Below are 19,414 nucleotides of genomic sequence, written 5' to 3'. Positions count from 1 at the left end.
GAAATATAAGGTCACTGATCTTACCGTGATCGCTCTCTGTTCCTGATCTTCCCCAGTAGCGGCGCCTGCGTTCTGGACTATGTGCATGTCGTTCTATCACAGCTGCTATAAATCTTGTGTTACTGACTATTCAAAATAAATAAAATATTATGAAGTGCAGGCAATTACTTTCTCTCCTCAACATATATTTCTAAATAAGAAAAGCTTAAATTTCAAACTTATATGCTGTTTGGAGTTGTGGAGGGGGGAGGGAAGGAAGAACAAAATAAAATGAACTGGCAAATGTGACTGAAGGAGGAACCAAACCAGAAATTGTTGGAAAAGTTCAGCAAGTCTGGCAGCATCTGTGAAAACAGAGTTAACGTTTCAGGTTCAGTGACCCTTCTTCAGAACTGTTCTGAGGAAAGGTCACTGGATCCGAAACATTAACTCTGACTTCTCTCCACAGATGCTGCCAGACCTGCTGAACTTTTCCAGTAATTTCTGATTTTGTTTCTGATTTCCAGCATCCACAGTTCTTTCGGTTTTTATTTAGCATTGACTGGAGGTGGTGATGGTCAGGCATTCACTCACCAGATTCTGAGGCAGTGGATACTTCCACTCAGTGCAGTTCCAGCCCCAGCAGCCAGTGCCCCTGAAGGCAAAGGACAGTGGCACATAATGTATCAAAGATTCAGCAACCAGCATAGTGGCAACACAAGGCCTTGATTCTAATAAAAGGGGAGGAATAGAACTGTACATTCAGACTAATCTTTCTTTACTCATTTTCTTTGCAGCTTTCCTCCATTTATCCCCATCACTTGTTTATCAAACTGCATTTTCTGTATTTCATTCCTTTTCTTATACATACAGTTATTCAACATTGCAGTTTTTCTTTTAGGGATTACTTTTAAAAGTTAGATTTTCAAAAGATGGGAGGAAGTACTATATAGATAAAGATTGAAAGAACTCTGGATTCTGTAAGTCATAAATAAAAATAGAAATTGCTGGAAAAGCTCAGCAGCTCTGGCAGCATCTGCGGAAAGAAATTAGAGTTAATGTTTCAGGTCAAGTGACTCTTCCTTAGAACTATATAGGTTCTGTATTTCAGTAATTATTGGCTTATTGGCTTACAAATCTTTTATTGGCTTTAAAAGGTGGCTGTTTTAAAGTAATTTATCTGGGGCTTTAGTTAAAGCAGCACTGACTTTGAGAAATCAAAACGTAAATATTGGCCCAAATTTCACAGTCAGTGACACAAGTGATGCTCACTGTCCAACAGAGTCACAGCAAATAGTGAGCCCTGTGTGGCAACTATTAGAGATTACTTCAAAGCAGTGACATCTATAAGAGATCAAGCATCTATGTGGTCGTAGAGTCATACAGACAAATGTATGCCTCTCCATCCAATAAGACTGAAAAATATGCAGAGTCTAAACCATGAAATGTAAGCTAGAATATTTAATACAATGCAAAATTGTGCCAAAACGTGAAACAAGAGAAAGGAAAGATAGGATTAAGCAAAAGTGATGAGATTGAAAGGAAAATTAATAAAATTAATTTTACATATGTTAAAAATTAAAAACAGGAATAAGATTCCATATTTTTAAAAGCAAACTTTCTGCGTCAGAAAAATTGCTTGGTAGTAAGAATTAAAGCAGTATTAAAACTTTGTTACAATTGAACAAAAATTTCCAAACATTTTCTGATGTGTTTGTGCACGTGAATGCTGTGTCCCTCAGCAAGATACCAGCAAAGTGAAATTTTTTGGGCAGGAGGGTAAATCAGACAGCAAATGCCTGATTTCTGGATTTAACTGCACCCATATAGGGGCTGGATGTTGCAGGCTGATTTACTACTTAATACAGGTGAGCAGTGATAGCTGTGATTCACTATTATTATTGCAAACATGGGCCAATCAGGACAGAGTTTCCAGCTGCTATCTAGCTAGAAATAGAGCTCAATTGCACCAACACTACCATTAGCACAGCGGAGATCAGATAATATATCACTAGCCAGAACTGAGTCTGCTCAGTTCCATGCAAGAGTACTTAATTTCTCTTTTGTGACTGTACCTTAACTATTTTATCATGGAAAACCCAAACAGATATTTGTTCCTATCAGGCACAGGCCCCAGACTGATTGGCTACCCCCTCATGGTTGCCATGGCTTTCTCTGAGAATCTCAGCTGAACAAAACTAAACCAGCTGATTAGGCACACAACCTTGGATCTGTCTGCTCTTTAGATTCAGTATCCAAATGGGTAGGACAGTCTTCAGAAGCAGTGAGCAGTGCTCTTTCATTTTATGACTGAATTTTTTTTCCATCTTCTGCACAACACAATCACAAAGACTATGGTGCAGGAGACCATTCAGTCATCTGTATCGGCAGTCACTCTCAAATGAGCATCATGACTTACAGCCCTTTTCCTGGCTTTTCCCCATACCCTTGCACATTGGATGATTATTTGGATAGAAGCAATGTCTTTTTGAATGCCTCAATTGATTCTCCTTCCACCACACTTCAAGGCACTGCATTCCACACCCTAACCACTCGTGAGAAAAAAATATTTTCACATCACATTTGCTTCTTTTACAAATCATTTTAAATCTATGCCCCTTATTCTTGATCCTTTTACAGCTTCTCCCTATCAACTGAAAGCAACACCCTCATCATGTTGAAAATTCAATCTGAACTAATAAAGGGAACAGCAAACTTGCTCTTGATGTCCTTTCAAAGGGAAGTCAGAACCACTATGATCTGCGACTGAGGCATTTTCACTGAAAGTAAAAGATTTTAAGAAATCAAAATTTTCTCTTTATCCTCACAACAATTATTAACACTTACTGATGCCTCGGTCTTCGTGACTGTCTTCATCCCTCTCATCTCGATCATTTTCTAGGTTGGACATTCGCACAGACATCTCTTTATTTTAAGAAAGAAAATTCAGATGAAAATGATTATTTTTGAGTATATTTTCATGCAACATTTGCCTATCGATATTTTACTTCTGTTTACAAGGAGGACTTCTTTCAGTGAGCAAATTGTTTTGCCACATTAAACGCATTCTGGGTGCTGTGCTAAATCTAAAGGGCATTAGAGATATCATAACACAAACAATGAAATGGAAGAATTCATGGAATTAGTTCAAGCGAATAATCAGGCAATCTTATTGCTACAATAACTGACAGAGCTGCTTTCCCATTGTCCTGACCTTACTAAGAGTCAGCTCATAAATTTCTTGCTCCAGATGATTCAGTGCTTACCAGGTAGTTGTATTACTATCAGGGAACAACTGAATTCCAACATTCCTTAACGATGATGGATGGAACACTGTACTGAGTTGCACAAGCTAAAAAAAAGCCTGCTCCTTTTCTAACAAAAATCATTTCATCCATTATATCAAACATTCCTAACTGAAGTTTACATTTGTCAAGCTATATTCTCTAGAGTTTGCTACTTCCTGCATCTTATCGTAAACGTGTTTTCTTCAAAATCCTGGAATGGTCAGTTATTGTCCTTACCTTGTGCAGCGAGAGGGGACATGTGCTGGTGGCTCCTCCGATGGATCTGGTGTCGGTAAGCATACACAGCCAGAACAAGGACCATGATGCACCCCATGATCCCACCAGCCACAGGTCCAACTGGGGCACTTTTGATCATATTCAGTGCTATGACCTCATCTCCTATAATCAGAAAAGTGATAGGTTATGAACAGATTATTTGACTCAATATCAGTAATACAAGCATACATTCACATAGCAGCTTCAAAATAACACTCCACTGAGCTTGAATCCAGAACTGGTTCAGTTCGTGATAGTCCATTTCTGCAGAGCAAATGTCACCTTTTGTCCACGAAGACAAAATAATGCTCGGGGCATCCAAGGAGAAGCGACCATCCCAGAACATTAATACTTTGTCCAGATTAGCAAAAAGGGATGGAGATGGACTTGGAGAACTACAACCTGAAGAATGCAGTCAGGCTTCCAAGCTTTCACTGTGGCTGGAGGAATACGGAGCTGAGCCCTGACTGGCAGATGTCAACAGTGCTGTTCCCTTGGCTGCCAATAAGATTTGATAGTTGCTGTTCAGGTTCATGGGGCTAGAATTTTAAACTAGGCTCAGGAGCCAGGTGTTTCCAGATCATTTCCGAATCACAACCCACACCGAATCAGTATCGATGGTGGAATTTGACTCAAAAATGCAAAGGTGTTAATTGAGCCAGAGCCACATTCAATGCCAAGGTGGAGGTGCTGAGTGCTCTATGGAGATAGGAGCTTTCGTGGAGCAGGAGTTTCAATGGAAAATGGCAGCCATCTCTTTGCTTGCTGTTGCCTTGTGGAATGGAGCAGGAAGGGAAGCACAGGACCAAAGTCTCAAAGCCAACTCAAGTTGTACTTATTTTGCTCTGCTGAAAAAAAATCAGAGCTTTGTGTCACTATGGGAGTGTCTCAATTTGACTACACTTTTATTTCAAGATTCTAAAATCAGCAATTGCAATAAATGACAGCTCCTCTGACAGAGTTAGGGTTAGGATTGCCTGACTGCTGTGCAGTAAGGTGTCACAGACTGGTCACCTTTCCATTTCTTACTTCTGAAAAGTTGATTACATCCCTCCCCAGCCCTTCAACAACCTATTCAATTAGCCTGCTCAAGGGTTGTCAGCTCCCTCCAACCCCATCCTCCCTTTAAAACATGTCAGGCAAGTGTTGGAAAACTGACACTGGAGGCCTCTGAGACGCTGTTTTCAAAGTGCACCCACACTCATCCTTGCCCTCATGGGAAGGGAAAATCCAGCTCATTTTAACTGTAACACAGGAGGGTGGCTGATGATTGTGGAACAATTGCTATTAAGGACAAAGAATAACAAAGGAAATTGAAATCACCAATGTTAAACAAGCTTAAATAAAAAGAACAGTTCATTTGTTGCATATTAAACATAATAAAGCAAGGTACAGTGTACCTGGTCACTAGCATGCAAACATTATAAAACAAGACTACAGTCTGTCCTGGAGATTAATTGTCGAAAATGGTAAGTCTGTTGCTGTGCTTATTGCTGGATCAATGTTTAGGGGATTTTAGCTTTTGAGCTTTCTCTTGACATGCAATATTCAGGCTAGCTGACGGCAGTCGTCAGGGGCAATCATCAAATTTATAATTTCTTTTCTTCCATGAGTCAGGCACTGGAAGTGAGAGATTTTATAGGGCAGAGCTACATACTAGAATGTCCACATTGGTTGGGTGGCAAAGTGCATATCCACCATATAAAATGGAATAATCTATTAAGTATGACCAGGAGGATCACAAGATCCCAATGAGGTTATACACACCGGGGCAGCACAGTGGCTCAGTGGTTAGCACTGCTGCCTCACAGCGCCAGGGAGCCAGGATTGATTCCACCCTCAGGCAACTGCCTGTGTGGAGCTTGCACATTCTCCCCGTGTCTTCGTAGGTTTCCCCTGGGTGCTCCGGTTTCCTCCCACAATCCAAAGATGTGCAGGCTAGGTGAATTGGCCATGCTAAATCGCCCATAGTGTTCAGGGATTTGTAGGTTAGGGGTAAATATAGTATAATGGGGCATGGGTTTGGGTGGGATACTCTTTGGAGAGTTGGTGTGGACTTGTTGGGCCGAAGGGCCTGTTTCCACACGGTAGGGATTCTAAAAGAAATTCCACCACACTTCAGTCAGATGGGCTAAGTGGATTTATGTTTGTTCCTGCTTGAAAGATATTGAAAGACTGTACTTTTCCAGCACACCAGCTGACTGAAAGTATTCCATTCAAGTCAGGTTTGGGTATAAGTTTGGAGGAGGCAGATTCTAGTGCCACAGTGCAGACAGGTGAGTTTGTATATCCAGGTGATGTTGTTGACATTGTATAGTGTCTGATAGATCTGTAATTTTGTTCAAAGGTTTGAATGGCTCTGCTTTCAATAAATCTTGGGAGCTTTCGAACAACTTCACCACTTGGATGTGAAATAATAGCTTAATCTTCCTGTGTAGGGTGCCTAAACAGGAAACAACCTCCACCAATTACCTGTCTTCAGAATTATAAGATTAAATTTAAATCCTGTGAGACTAGCAGTTGTACCAGGGACCAGCTCTAGTCGCTGGGGAGAACAAAGGCTTCAGCAAAGATTAACAAGTTGTACATATGTCAACTGGGTTGTGATACACTCCAGACTGAAACGGCTTGCCAATTAATTAGAACTCAGCCTCGAGAACACAATAGCTAGCAAACTGAGGTTAAAAAAATGTAGCCATACAAGTGAGTCAAGGAAAAGAAACAATAATGGATATGAAAACGACTTTCAAGTTAAGCAAGGTAAAAAATGTTTTAAAAGGCATGTTTAATTAATTTAACATTTTAATTACCTATTTTGTTTGAAAGCAAGAAATTTGTGCAAGCAAATGTGTGAAGCATATGTGTGTATTAAAATCAAAAAGGAGTCACTATTGCAATTTGATTCAACTGAATAAACTGTGACACTTGAGTTTTAAACTACAGGAATTAGTTCAGGGACCTGTCCCATGGAAGTCACACTGGGAAAACTGTTCTCCCATAAATGAAATGTTTGTTCTTTCAATGGACAATCTTATTCTTAAAAAAGGCAATCAATTATTATCTGAATGTTAACATAGTGTTACATGCTTTTTAAAATATAGGAGAAAGTGAGGACTGCAGATGCTGGAGACCAGAGTCAAAAAGTGTGGTGCTGGAAAGCGCAGCAGGCCAGGCAGCATCTGAATCGATGGTTCAGGCGTAAGCCCTTCTTCAGGAATGAGTCTGGTGTGCCAAGTGGGCTGAGATAAAAGGTGGGGGGGGGGGGCACTGGGAATACGATAGGTGGAAGGAGGTGATGGTGAGGGTGATAGGCCAAAGAGAGGGGGTGGGGGTGGAGAGGTCAGGAAGAAGATTGCAGGTCAAGAGGGCGGTGCTGAATCCGGGGGTTGGGAATGAGATAAAGGTGGGGAGGGGAGGGGAAATGAGGAAGCTGGAGAAATCTACATTCATCCCGTGTGGTTTGAGGGTTCCTAGGCGGAAGATGAGGCATTTTTCGTCCCTCTTGACCTGCAATTTTCTTCCCGACCTCTCCGCCCCCACCCCCTCTCTGGCCTATCACCCTCACCCTCACCTCCTTCCACCTATCGTATTCCCAGCGCCCCTCCCCCAAACTCACGCCCCACCCCCCTCCCTCTATCTCAACCCGCTTGGCACACCAGCCTCATTCCTGAAGAAGGGCTTTTGCCCGAAACGTCAATTCTCCTCTCCTTGGATGCTGCCTGGCCTGCTGCGCTTTTTGAAATATATTTATATTGGCATACAACGAATTCCTACAGATTTGACAGGATACTCCAGAGATGGCATACAATTCACAAAATAAGTGAGTAATTGTGTTCTGTTTTTTACACCAGTTCACCATCCTTACATTTCATTGGGTTACACTTACCCAGAGCGGGCAGGTCATCTATATATGGACTCTTGGCTCCCACAATACCTCCAAAGCATTCTTTCTGGGAAGCACAGTATGGTTCAGCCAAATGAGTTTTTCCATCACTATCCACCATACACCATTCACAATCTAAAACCCCAAAACAATCTCTGAAATACAAAGAAAGGGATCAATCTTTATTAATTCTTCCTGAATAATGAGTTCAAAAACATTAAACTGCACCGATACCTTACTTGAGTGAGCTTGACATAGGTGAGTACTTCTAAGCAGTTTGATGGTGGGAATATCATAGTTGAGCTAATTTTGTTCTCCTCCACTGTCAATGCATCTTCCACAAAAGTTCCCATGGGACCAGCAGAAGAATGAAACCATGCTAATTTCTCCCCATTTCATAGCCCAGGATTGCATTAATACAATCTGGATGTAGTGGCAGCATTGCTCAACTGTATTTCTACTTGAGGACAGTTAATGTCTTAATGAAGCGCAACAGCAACTTGGTTATTTTATAGCATCGTCATCAGCAGTTGCTCTTACTTTTGTAGGAACAACATAGATTAACATTCCATCAACTGCTACTGGTGCTATTTTTTGCTTTCACAAGGTTCAGTAACTTATCCAAAATGAGACTCTATTTAAAACAAGAAAACCTTCACCAAAAGACAAAGTTAATTTAAAAATCTTGATTCCCTATAATTCTATTTACTTGGAAAATGATTCCTGGATTGCAAATTATCTGGTGGTCAAGCATAAAACAACAAATCCATTTTCTAACAGCTTTTGTTAAAAAGAGAAAAATGGTTGTCTCACACATCTCCAGGCTCAGGGATTCAGACATTGTAACATTACCCGCTCGATGTTCTTTGGCTGCATCTGGTGTTAATGCACTGAGGGAGGCTTTCCTGTAGACTGGGGTCAAAGGCAGCGAGGGTCAGTGGCTCCTGATGCACTTCACAACTCGGATTTCTATTTTAATTTTTAAAAAAATACATTACTTACATAGGAGCATGTGCTGACATATTTACTTCAGAAAAATTACTCAGCATATCATATTTCTCCAATCTCTCAAAGCATCGATTTCTTGCTAAGGATTTATTCGCAAATCTCAGTAGCTGCCTGGTATGTTGGTAGCCCATCCTATGACTCAAGGATATTACCAGGCCAATTACACAAAGAAAAATTGAGATATGTCTTGCCTGCTTTCTGCATTGGTCAAGTTGCCAGTACATTCATTCACCTCCAGGGGGCATTCACATGGGCACTCACACTCATTCTGTTCCATCCTGGACAAAACAAAACAGTTACTAACTGCAAATAAAAGTTCATTGCAAAAGAACAAAATTCTCAGGTTCTCCATTTTTACTTTTGAGCAGACATATTATTGAAAAATCAATTGACAATGCATCTCTCCTTGCTTTCCACCATTAAAAAGGCCTGCTTCACATCCTGATCAAATGTCCAGCTTAGAGTGAGATCTCATTTGATGGGTACTATTTCTATAGTTATGACTCGATGTATTGGAGCACTCTAATCTTCTTAGAGGCTTTAAACGGTACAATATTCATTATTCCTCTTAAGAGTTCACGGAGTACAATTCATTTATTAAAGAGGGCAGTCTATAAGCAGATGAGATTTTATGCATTCAAATTAGGAAAGCCCAAGAAATCAGAGTCTAGTAAGCAAGGAGAATAGAACTGTAATGCAATTACATTTGAGCCGCAATTTGCACAATTCAGAGTGGAGCTAGAATCCAGCAGGTTTCCATGCCATTGAGCACATGAAAGCATCCAGAGAGCAGAAATTAGGTGCGCCTCCAGTCTACCAATGCCCAAAAGTAACTTTGAGTTGTGATTGTAGAAATTCCCTAAGATCCAATTATTCTTATTTCTATCAATGCAGTGGATATCTGAGAGCAGGCACCAGCTCTACTGTGGATGTTCATAGAACTCTTAAAAGTATGCATTTGTTGCCAGCATGTATGTCATAGCTGAAAACAATAGGAGACATCACATAGATTTGTGTAATAGGACTTACCGAACATGAATTATCATTTATAAACTGCAATGGTTTGTGCAATGTTGTACCCTGCATCCAAAATGCTACCTTCTATCAAGTAGCACATCACTGACCTGTGACAGTTCAGGCAAAGTCTGTCCACCATACTGCAGGCACAGAAAGCAAGTGCGTCACATGTTTCGTTAACAATTCCAAGAAATGCGTTGGTGCCAGGAATCCTGGTTAATCGGTACTTTGAACAATGGCTACCGTGGACAAGGTTGGTCAAATCACCCTATTAAAAGTAGTACAGAACAACATGAAGATACCAAAAACTTACAATAGTCAATTAAATTCTTCCAATAGCACAATAGAAAGTTGACCATCATTAACATGGTGTTGTACAATAACAATTGGATTAATTAACAACACAATATGATTACAGCGTCGATTACAATACGATTGAATTATACGTCGAGTTTGAGGAGAAGACTGAGTCACAAAGCTTCGTACTTTAAATTTAGATAATGCCAACTGTGAAACCACATAAGCAGAGCTAGCTAAAGCCGACTGGCACATTAAGTTCAAGGGTAGGTCAATAGAAAAGCAGTGACAGACATTTAAAGGAGCTATTTCAGAATGCAGATTCAAGGTTAGAGTGGTTCTGGAAAAGCACAGCCGGTCAGGCAGCATCCAAGGAGCAGGAAAATCGATGTTTCGGGCAAAAGCCCTTCATGGGGAGGAGAATTTCTTCAAGGTAGGCATTCTTGCAAAAGGATTCACAGTAAGGTTAAAATCAATTAGGCGGAAGTGGGTACTGCAGATACTGAAGACTAGACAAGACTAGTGTTGCTGGAAAAGCACAGCAGGTCAAGCAGCATCCAAGGAGCAGGAAAATTGACATTTCGGGCAAAAGTCTTTCATCATCATTCCTGATGAAAGGCTTTTGCTTGAAACATCGATTTCCCTGCTCCTTGGATGCTGCCTGACCTGCCGTGCTTTTCCAGTGCCACTCTAATCTTGACTCTGATGTCCAACATGTGCAGTCATCGCTTTCACCTATTTCAGAATGCACACTAACTCTGAGAAATAAAAATTCCAAGGAGGTGTAGGCATCAAACACACATCCATGGTTAACTGAAAAGGTAAAGAAAGCATCAAACTTAAAAAAAAAGGCACATTCCACTCCATCAGTGAGTAGGATTTGCAATGCACAGCCTGCATGACAGGGTGTTGAATTTAGGTTCAATAATAGCTATCAAACTAGCAACTGGAACAGTGCAGGATGTGGGCAAGAACAGGGTAGAGAGACAAACTGGATTGCTTTGTGAAAGAATTATCGCAGACTGAATGGGCTGAACAGCCACCTTCTGCCCTGTATTAAGCTGTAATACAAAGAAGGCCTACAGGAGAAAACAAATATTTGGCTGAGCCTACAACTGAGCTTTGACACTACCAGGAGTGATCGAGCAGCTCAACAATCTTCCCAGCAGCTCCTGAGGGCAGGACTTTCTCCCAAGTGAGGGGTGGAAATCCCACTGCTCTGCAATCTTACCGCTGCAGGATGCACTTACACGGTACAATTCAGTTTATGACTGACTTTTCTAGACTTCATTGCCCACAAATCTGAGTTTCTGATCTAATTGGCATGACTGTAGGAAGAAAGCCTGTACGTCAGATGAGTAGGTTTCTTTTGCTCCATCATCCATTACTGTGGATTAGGAATGAGATGAGAATAGTTAATTCAGGCACAGCTCTATGAAGTTTTAGGAGAGGAAATGAACAGTGGAAATGAAAATATCCCTTTAATTAAGAGAGAAAACACTCACTGCATTGCAAAAGGAGTATTTTCAGGAACAAAAAAAAGTCAATAAATAACTTCAATTTGATAAATTTTAACAACTTTTTTAAAATTGCAGTCCTGTGCTATATGACTTATGATAGCAATCAAGTGGTTAAATCAGTCTAAAGAAAAATGATTGCTCCAATTGGTTGTATTTCTAACAGAGTTTAAAAGCTGACTTACTACAATGCTGGTGTTGAACTTATAGAATCGTTGCACAGTCCTATCACTGAAACTGTTGCAAAGATTTTTCTTCACAAAATTTGGATGGTTTAGAATGTCATTAGCCACAAGAGGTTCCTGACGTGAAAAATAATGGAAAAACAATTAGCCTGGACTTTGTCATAAAGATGACTACAAATTCATATTTCTAACAGCAAGGAAAAAACTACTTGTTGGAATCACAACCCAGTGTGTCTCACCCTCTTCAAGGGTCTGTCATTTACAAGGAATTACCAAGCATTGTTTGCTTGAAAAGGTGCAGTAATTCATTGTAATGTTAAGAACCCAAACCAAACTACTGGCTTTTCAAGTGATTGTCTCCAGTAATCCACAGGGATATTCCTGAAACTGAGCTGCTTAAAACCACATAGCTTATTACATTACATTGGTATGGTTTTCACCGTTTGTCCAATTAGGACCACTGTATCAGCTGGATCGGTTATTCAAAATAAAGTAAACGTGACCATGGAGGCACATGAACTAATTTCATTGTGGTGTTGATGACATACAACAGATAGATGTGCTTCGTGTGTAGATTTATTAAATTTACCATCAAAATGTGGTCGAGGAAATCTTTGCTTTAGAAGCAAAACTCTTGCACGCTCTGCTTCTAGTCTTATCGTTTTATCAACAAACAAAAAGTTTTCAAGCAGACTGCATGTAAACAAGCACCAACACCACAGGGTCAACCACTCTGTTTATTACTCATTTTTCAAATGTTCTATTCGGACGTGCAATTAGTCATTGTTGTAAGTCAAATTAGCCACATTGGTTACAGGCTATTGTAGCAGATAACAGTGAATTAGAGAATTGAGTCATGGTGTTTTTGTTGTCACTGCAAAAAAACGGCAAGCCCCAGTGAACATTAGATTAGATTAGATTCCCTACAGTATGGAAACAGGCCCTTCGGCCCAACAAGTCCACACCGACCCTCCGAAGTGTAACTCGCCCAGATCCATTCCCAACCCCACACCTACCCCTGACTAACACATCTAGCACTATGGGCAATTTAGCATAGCCAATTCACCTGACCTGCACATCTTTGGACTGTGGGAGGAAACTGGAGCACCTGGAGGAAACCCACACAGTTTGGGGGAGAATGTGCGAACTCCACGCAGACAGGTGCCCGAGGTGGGACTCGAACCTGGGTCCCTGGCGCTGTGAGGCAGCAGTGCTAGCCACTGAGCCACCGTTCCGCCCAAACAGTAGACCACTCTGGGACCATCTATTAGCCAGTCTAGATCAATCAACAACAATGACCTAAAACTACAGCCGGCTAATTCTGGGATTGGATTTCCAAGCCCATAGCACAGAATCCAATTAATTCCAAAATTCTACCTCCATCCATATTATTCTAAAGATAAAACTATACCAAACAAATCTAATTTCTCTCTTCTCCAGAAGCAATTTACTGTTTAATAATAGTACTGACTGGTTTCTTTTAAACAAGACAAAAACAGTGTCACCTAAAGATTACGAGAACAACATTGACCCTAAGTCAGCCAACCTCTAAGGTGACCAAGTTCTGACTAGGTTCACAGGCAATTGATAGGATGTTGCACTGTATTAAAAATTAATTGCTCAGAAACTAAACACAGACGATAGTATTTTACTACCTTGTGAGTGATATGTTGTTGCTCCACTGGAGCATGGCCTTTGGGGTCAATCAGTGTTGGATGTGCCAAAAGGTAACCTTTATCCTCCATGATAAAGCACCTAATGAATAAAAGCCAAATGTACAGGAGAGCTTCCATCATTTAAAACAATTGAATTGGTAACATTTAAATCTAAAAGGCTTTTCTTTTTGCAAGTTCTGAACCATTAAAAAAAGCAGAGACCGAAACAATTTTCATTTTAAAAAGTTACATTGAAGTGAAACACGAACAAAGCATTTGCCAGTTTGAAAAGGCAATATAAAGCATCTACCATTGAACTGGAAATTAAAAATACATGCCTGGGGACCTAAATGGCACATTCTAACAACAAAAATGTCTTTGTCAAAGCCAAATAAAGATCAATTACAACTAACTATTTTAAGTAAATTTTTAAATGGAAGTCGTGCCTTATTAAATTGCGGAACACCTGAGCTACCTGATTTTGTTGCCTCCATCTTGATTGCAGATGGGTAACAAATCCAAAAGAACCTTATAGAAGTATCGTAGAGTAAAGTCAACACCCATCACTGCTACAGCATGTCCTGGTGCTGAGTGCGATCTTTGGAGAAGGAAACAGTATTAATACTTTCACAGATTTAAGAACATAGAACATGACAGTGCAGTACAGGCCCTTTAGCCCTCGATGTTGTCATACAAATCTGAAGCCCATCTAATCTACATTATTCCATGTATGTCCATATGATTGATTGTTCAATGATGACTTAAATGTACTTAAAGTTGGCAAATCTACTACCGTTGCAGGCAAAGCATTCCATACCCTTACTACTCTGAGTAAAGAAACCTCTGACATCTGTCCTATATCTATCACCCCTTAGTTTAAAGCCCCCTCGTGCTCGCCGTCACTATTCTTGGAAAAAGGCTCTCCCTGTCCACCCTATCTAACCCTCTGATTATGTTGTATGTCTCTATTAAGTCACCTCTCAACCTTCTTCCCTCTAATGAAAACAGCCTCAAGTCCCTCAGCCTTTCCTCGTAAGACTTCCCCTCCATACCAGGCAACATCCTAGTAAATCTCCTCTGCATCCTTTCCAAAGCTTCCACATCCTTCTTATAATGCGGTGAGACCAGAACTGTACACAATACTCCAAGTGCACCGCAGCAGTTTTGTACAGCTGTAGCATTACCTTATGGTTCTGGAACTCGATCCTTCTGTTAATAAAAGCTAAAACACCGTATGCCTTCTTAACAACCCTGTCAACCTGGGTGGAAACTTTTAAGGATCTGTGTACCTGGACACAGATCTCTCTGCTCATCTATACTACCAAGAATCTTACCATTAGCCCAGTACCTGGCATTCCGGTTACTCTGACCAAAGTGAATCACCTCACACTTGTCTGCTTTAAACTCCATTTGCCACCTCTCAGCCCAGCTCTGCAGCTTATTTATGTCTCTCCGTAACCTACAACATCCTTCGTCACTATCCAGAACTCCACCAACCTTAGTGTCATCTGCAAATTTACTAACCCACCCTTCTACGCCCTCATCCAGGTCGTTTATAAAAATGATGAATAGCAGTGGACCCAACACCGACCCTTGCGGTACACCACTAGTAACTGGACTCCAGAATGAACCTTTCCCATCAACTACCACCCGCTGTCTTCTTTCAGCAAGCCAATTACCGATCCAAACTGCTCTATCGCCCACAATCCCAATCCTCCACATTTTGTACAAGAACCTACTGTGGGGAACCTTATTGAAAGCCTTGTTGAAATCTATATACACCACATCAACAGGTTTACTCTCATCTCCCTGTTTGGTCACCTTCTCAGAGAACTCAAGGTTTATGAGGCTCGACCTACTCTTCACAAAACCGTGCTGACTATCCCTAATCAAATTATTATTTTCTAGATGATTATTAATCCTAACTCTTATAACCTTTTCCAACACTTTACCAACAACCGCCATCAAACAAAGGCGCATCTTGGCTATTTTTGCCACATTTAATTTCCATTTAGCTCAAATTTGTGTCAGATTCAATACAAACCATTCTTAAGTAATTATTTGGAAATCTACATGCAATAAGAAATACTTTGCTCATGGCAAAAGACTAATGGTACTGCAATATCCAAGTTAAATGTAAAAAAAAACAATAAATGGACCATCTGATGACATCAGAACTTGGTTGTCACTCATTGGATTAGTTTTATGGATAAAATAAACGTATATCACCTTCCTGAAAATTATGTTTAAAAATAAGAACTTATGTTTTAAAATAAAGCTTCTGGATGGTTTATTTTGTTGAGTTCAATGGTTACTTCAACTTGTTTTGTTTAAACAAAAAAAAGGTTTATTATTCATCTTTACAAAGACACTGCTCATCTAACAGATTGTATGGTATAAGTGCCATGATGGATATTTAAAATCTCAAGTTTACCTGGAAGAATGAATAGTGTGGCTGAGAGTCACCACATAACCTGCTCCTCCAACATCAAGGTATGGGCCAGTAAAGGTAATCAGAGCTGGGTTAGCCATTGCATGGAGATACCTAGAAATAACAGTACAATTGCACAGGCTAAAAAAACCTACTCAGTACAATATTTTATACTTGGAATTCATTTTTTAAAATTAAAAATTAGGGCTACATTTTCTCTTAGTATGTAATTTACACTATCCAGCCTCGAGCCATCCACTAATACTGCTCCCTGGGAAGTAAATGATAGCCACTACATTACCAGTTTCTTTTCCTGCATTTCTTCCCCTGCAGAGGGCTAAATTGTCTCAGTCCAAACTCTGTGCCAAAACAAATGTGACTGAGATAAGCAACAAAGACCTGGGGTTCCACATCCACACACTTTATTCATTGTACGATTGGTTTGACTATCAACATATTAACAAGATAAACTAAGGGGCACTTATAACTAGCCTCAGGTGTTTCTGAGCAAAAAGATTAGTTCCCAGTTTCAGATTACTATTCACCAACCTACCCAGATGCAATCTATCCCTAACTCTTCACCACTCTCCTCACCCAACCCTGCCCATTTACACATCCATATTCCACCTATTCATTCATGCACCAATTCATTAGCATAATGAAAAGTTGTGGAAATGTCTGAAAACTTTTCCGTGTACTAGTGAACACTTGTTAAAATATGACAGCAAGGGCCATGAACTGAGAGCATCGCTTCTGTGCAGATTTCCCCCATCGATATCTCCAAGGTTTCCTATGTTGAGTTCTGCAGGATGTTCTACTGGAAGATTGGTCAGAAAAATCAGAGAAAGGCAAGTGGGTAATTTTTCATCTGATCAGAGCTGAAAAGAGAGATTTCAACACTACTCAGAATAATAGAGCTTGCTTGAGGTACCCTTATAACTAAATAGCTTGCCAACTTCCAGGGTCTAGGTTCACACTTAAAAGAATGACAAGTTTGGGTGGGGTACCTGGATGGAATTATCCTGCAGAAGAAGTTACATTTTAAAGAGTGAAAAATAACATTTTTAGTCGAGTTGGGGAATTGGTTAAGTGTGCAACTGAAGAAGATGTGTAGAGTGGGTAAAGAAATATTGAGGAGGGTAATTTGTGAATTAAATAGTCCAATTATGAAAGGAAAACTTTCCTACTCTCCAGTTACATAGAAGAAACAAGGAACACCTCCACGACATTCTTACATGGACAATATATGCAGCCAAAGAAATTGTTAAATTTAAAAACAAATAAACTTTATGCAACACCAACAAAAAGATACATTAGAACCACATAAACACAAAAACTTCATTAATCACTTTAGTCTAAGGACAGGCCAGGAAGACTTGAGGCAGGGCGTAGACTTTTTTTTAAATAAAGAGGCTTTGCTTTTGAGGCAATCTGGAAAACTCTTCCTGTGGATCTTGTAAAACTCACCACTGTCTCCTGGTGGGATCAAATGCTTTATCCATGAGAGAACCAGGGTAAATCCGGAGCACCCCATTGGGCGTTGCTATGTAACGTCGAACAATGTAACTGTTTAGGATACCAATTTCCATTTGTGACATCCATTCATCTGTTACGTGACTGGTAGCCATGACTTCATTTCGGACAGAGGACTACACACAGGCAGAAAAAAAACACACACAAGGCTTCTTAAAGATATGCCTGAGAAGTTTCAAAGCTGTGAATCAATCCTGTTAAAACGCATTTTAAACAAACTGTATAAAATTGTAAAGACAGTTCCCTCATATATTGAAAAAAAGGACTCTGTGCAGATTTCAATGTTCCAATTTAGCCAGGCGAGAGAAATATAATTTGCCTAATTTCACACAAGTGCAGACCTGATCCGTTCCCCATTGAGAGTTTTTTTAAATTGAGAAACCTAACAAGGGTCAAGGGTTAGGATGCAGGATACCATCAAGGTCAAAAAGAATTGGAGATTTAGTGTGATTACTCAAAAGCTATGATTAGGTCAGGCATGAGTTAGACTAAGGAGAAAAGAAAGACCTGGGAAAGTAAGGTGAATTTTGAGATCTTTGATAAGGTTAAATAATACTATAAGGAACTACAATTTTAATGGAGTGATAAGGGAGAGTGAAGGCATGTGTAAATCTTTATCCCAAAATGAATAAGGGGAGAAAATCAGGGATGGCACCTAAAATTCACACGCACGTATGATTCACACAAAATTGAGCGGATGTGTGAGCAAGTTCCTGAGAACAGGCAGATAATTTCAAATATACTGTTCAAATTCAATACAACTATCCCACTCCTGATAATGAATGGAATCAAGAAAAAAAAGAGAGCTGAACTTCGATGCTATATCCATTCAGCAATTCAATCATAGATTGTTTGGTTTTGATTGTGTGTGGACAGCATGTTTCTAACTCTATGACAATAGGTGATGATCTTGGCTGGTGCAATTTTATATGAAGAATTAAAAGCCAATAAAAAAAAGCATACCACACAACATCAAGCACATTTGCTCATGGTGGAAAACAATAATGACCAACCAAGGGTAAAAATTCCTAACCAGAATCAAAAACAAAAATTGCCGGAGAAGCTCAGCAGGTCTGGCAGCATCTGCGGAGAGAAACCAGAGTTACCATTTCAGATGAAGTGACCCTTCTTCAGAATGCCTAACATTGGAAGCAAGAATTAATGGGACAAGAACAGAGCTGAGCAAGGTAGGACAATAAGGTGGTTGGGAAGAACAGTAGATAAACAGTGAGCAAACTTCAAAGAGGAGATGATCTGTCACAATCAAACCGAATGAACAAATATTTTTGCTTTCATCTTTACTATAAGGGAGACAAAAAAACATTCCCGCAATAGCTATAAATAAGCAATAAAGGGAAATCATGTTTGACTAAACTGCTTGAGATTTTGGAAAATGAAATAGGAAGAGTCGATGAAGATAATGCTGTTGATGTGATGGACATGGAATTTCAAAAGGTATTTTATATAGCATCACACAACAGACTTGAGCAAAGTTAAAACTAATGGAACAAAAAAGGGTCAGGAGAAGCATGATTTCAAAATTGGCTGAGTAAAATGAAATAGAGATTAATGCACTGGATCTTTTTCATGCTGGAGGAAGGTTTGTAATGGAATTCTGCACAGGTTGGAATTAGGATCACTGATTTCCCTGACTAGAGAATTGCAAATACTATGTCAGGGGTTTCCAAATTGGGGGTCAAGAGCCCAAGTGAGGTCAGAGGCTAAAACGCTTGGGTTATTAGCTGTGAGGCCACAATGGCTGCCTTGGTCTTCTAACTAAGTTGCAACAACTGTATATTTATAAAGGGGAAATTGTGTTTAAATTGCTGCAGTCTTTTTCTGAAGAGGTAACAGAAAGGACTGATGAGGTTAATACTGTTGATGTGGCGTAAATGGACTTCTAAAAGGTGTTCGATACAGTGCCATATAAAAGACTTGTGGAAAAAGTCTGAGCTTGTGGAATAAAAGGGACAGTAGCAACAAGGATACAAAGCTGGCTGAGTGATGTGAAACAGTTTAATAGTTAGTGGACATTTTTCAGGCAGTAGCAAGTTTTGAGATAACCAGGAGTTGCTACAGGGATGCTTTTCTTGATATGCATATTAATGATCTAGACCTTACTGTGCATGGGATAATTTCAAAAAGTGCAAATGATACATGCAAGTGGAAGTGTTGTAAACTGTGTAAATTTCACAGGATACAGACAGACAATTTGGTGGAATGGGAGGACAAGTTCAGATGAAGTTCATTGCAGAGGAGTGTGAGATGATTAACTTTGGCAGAAAGAACATGGAGAGACAATATTAAATAAAACACTCTAAAAGGTGTGCAGAGCAGAGAGTCCTG

The 19,414-nt window shown here is 39.9% G+C and overlaps 1 protein-coding gene across 1 annotated transcript in view; it reads right to left on the bottom strand.

Moving 5' to 3' along the window:
- cachd1 (cache domain containing 1) overlaps positions 1 to 19,414 on the bottom strand; it is a 163,552-nt gene that overhangs the window by 5,245 nt on the left and 138,893 nt on the right. The window contains exons 15-26 of the mRNA XM_060830378.1: positions 17,003 to 17,184; positions 15,539 to 15,649; positions 13,580 to 13,702; positions 13,105 to 13,204; positions 11,450 to 11,566; positions 9,558 to 9,718; positions 8,625 to 8,711; positions 8,278 to 8,394; positions 7,429 to 7,580; positions 3,504 to 3,665; positions 2,827 to 2,904; positions 25 to 126 (exon numbers count right to left, since the gene is read on the bottom strand). Coding sequence (XP_060686361.1) covers positions 25 to 126; positions 2,827 to 2,904; positions 3,504 to 3,665; positions 7,429 to 7,580; positions 8,278 to 8,394; positions 8,625 to 8,711; positions 9,558 to 9,718; positions 11,450 to 11,566; positions 13,105 to 13,204; positions 13,580 to 13,702; positions 15,539 to 15,649; positions 17,003 to 17,184 — 1,492 coding nt within the window. The remainder of the gene's footprint in view (positions 1 to 24; positions 127 to 2,826; positions 2,905 to 3,503; positions 3,666 to 7,428; positions 7,581 to 8,277; positions 8,395 to 8,624; positions 8,712 to 9,557; positions 9,719 to 11,449; positions 11,567 to 13,104; positions 13,205 to 13,579; positions 13,703 to 15,538; positions 15,650 to 17,002; positions 17,185 to 19,414) is intronic.

Source organism: Hemiscyllium ocellatum, chromosome 9 (assembly GCF_020745735.1).
Source record: "Hemiscyllium ocellatum isolate sHemOce1 chromosome 9, sHemOce1.pat.X.cur, whole genome shotgun sequence".
Taxonomy (NCBI): Eukaryota; Metazoa; Chordata; class Chondrichthyes; order Orectolobiformes; family Hemiscylliidae; genus Hemiscyllium; species Hemiscyllium ocellatum.
This window is presented reverse-complemented; position numbering and strand designations above follow the sequence as displayed.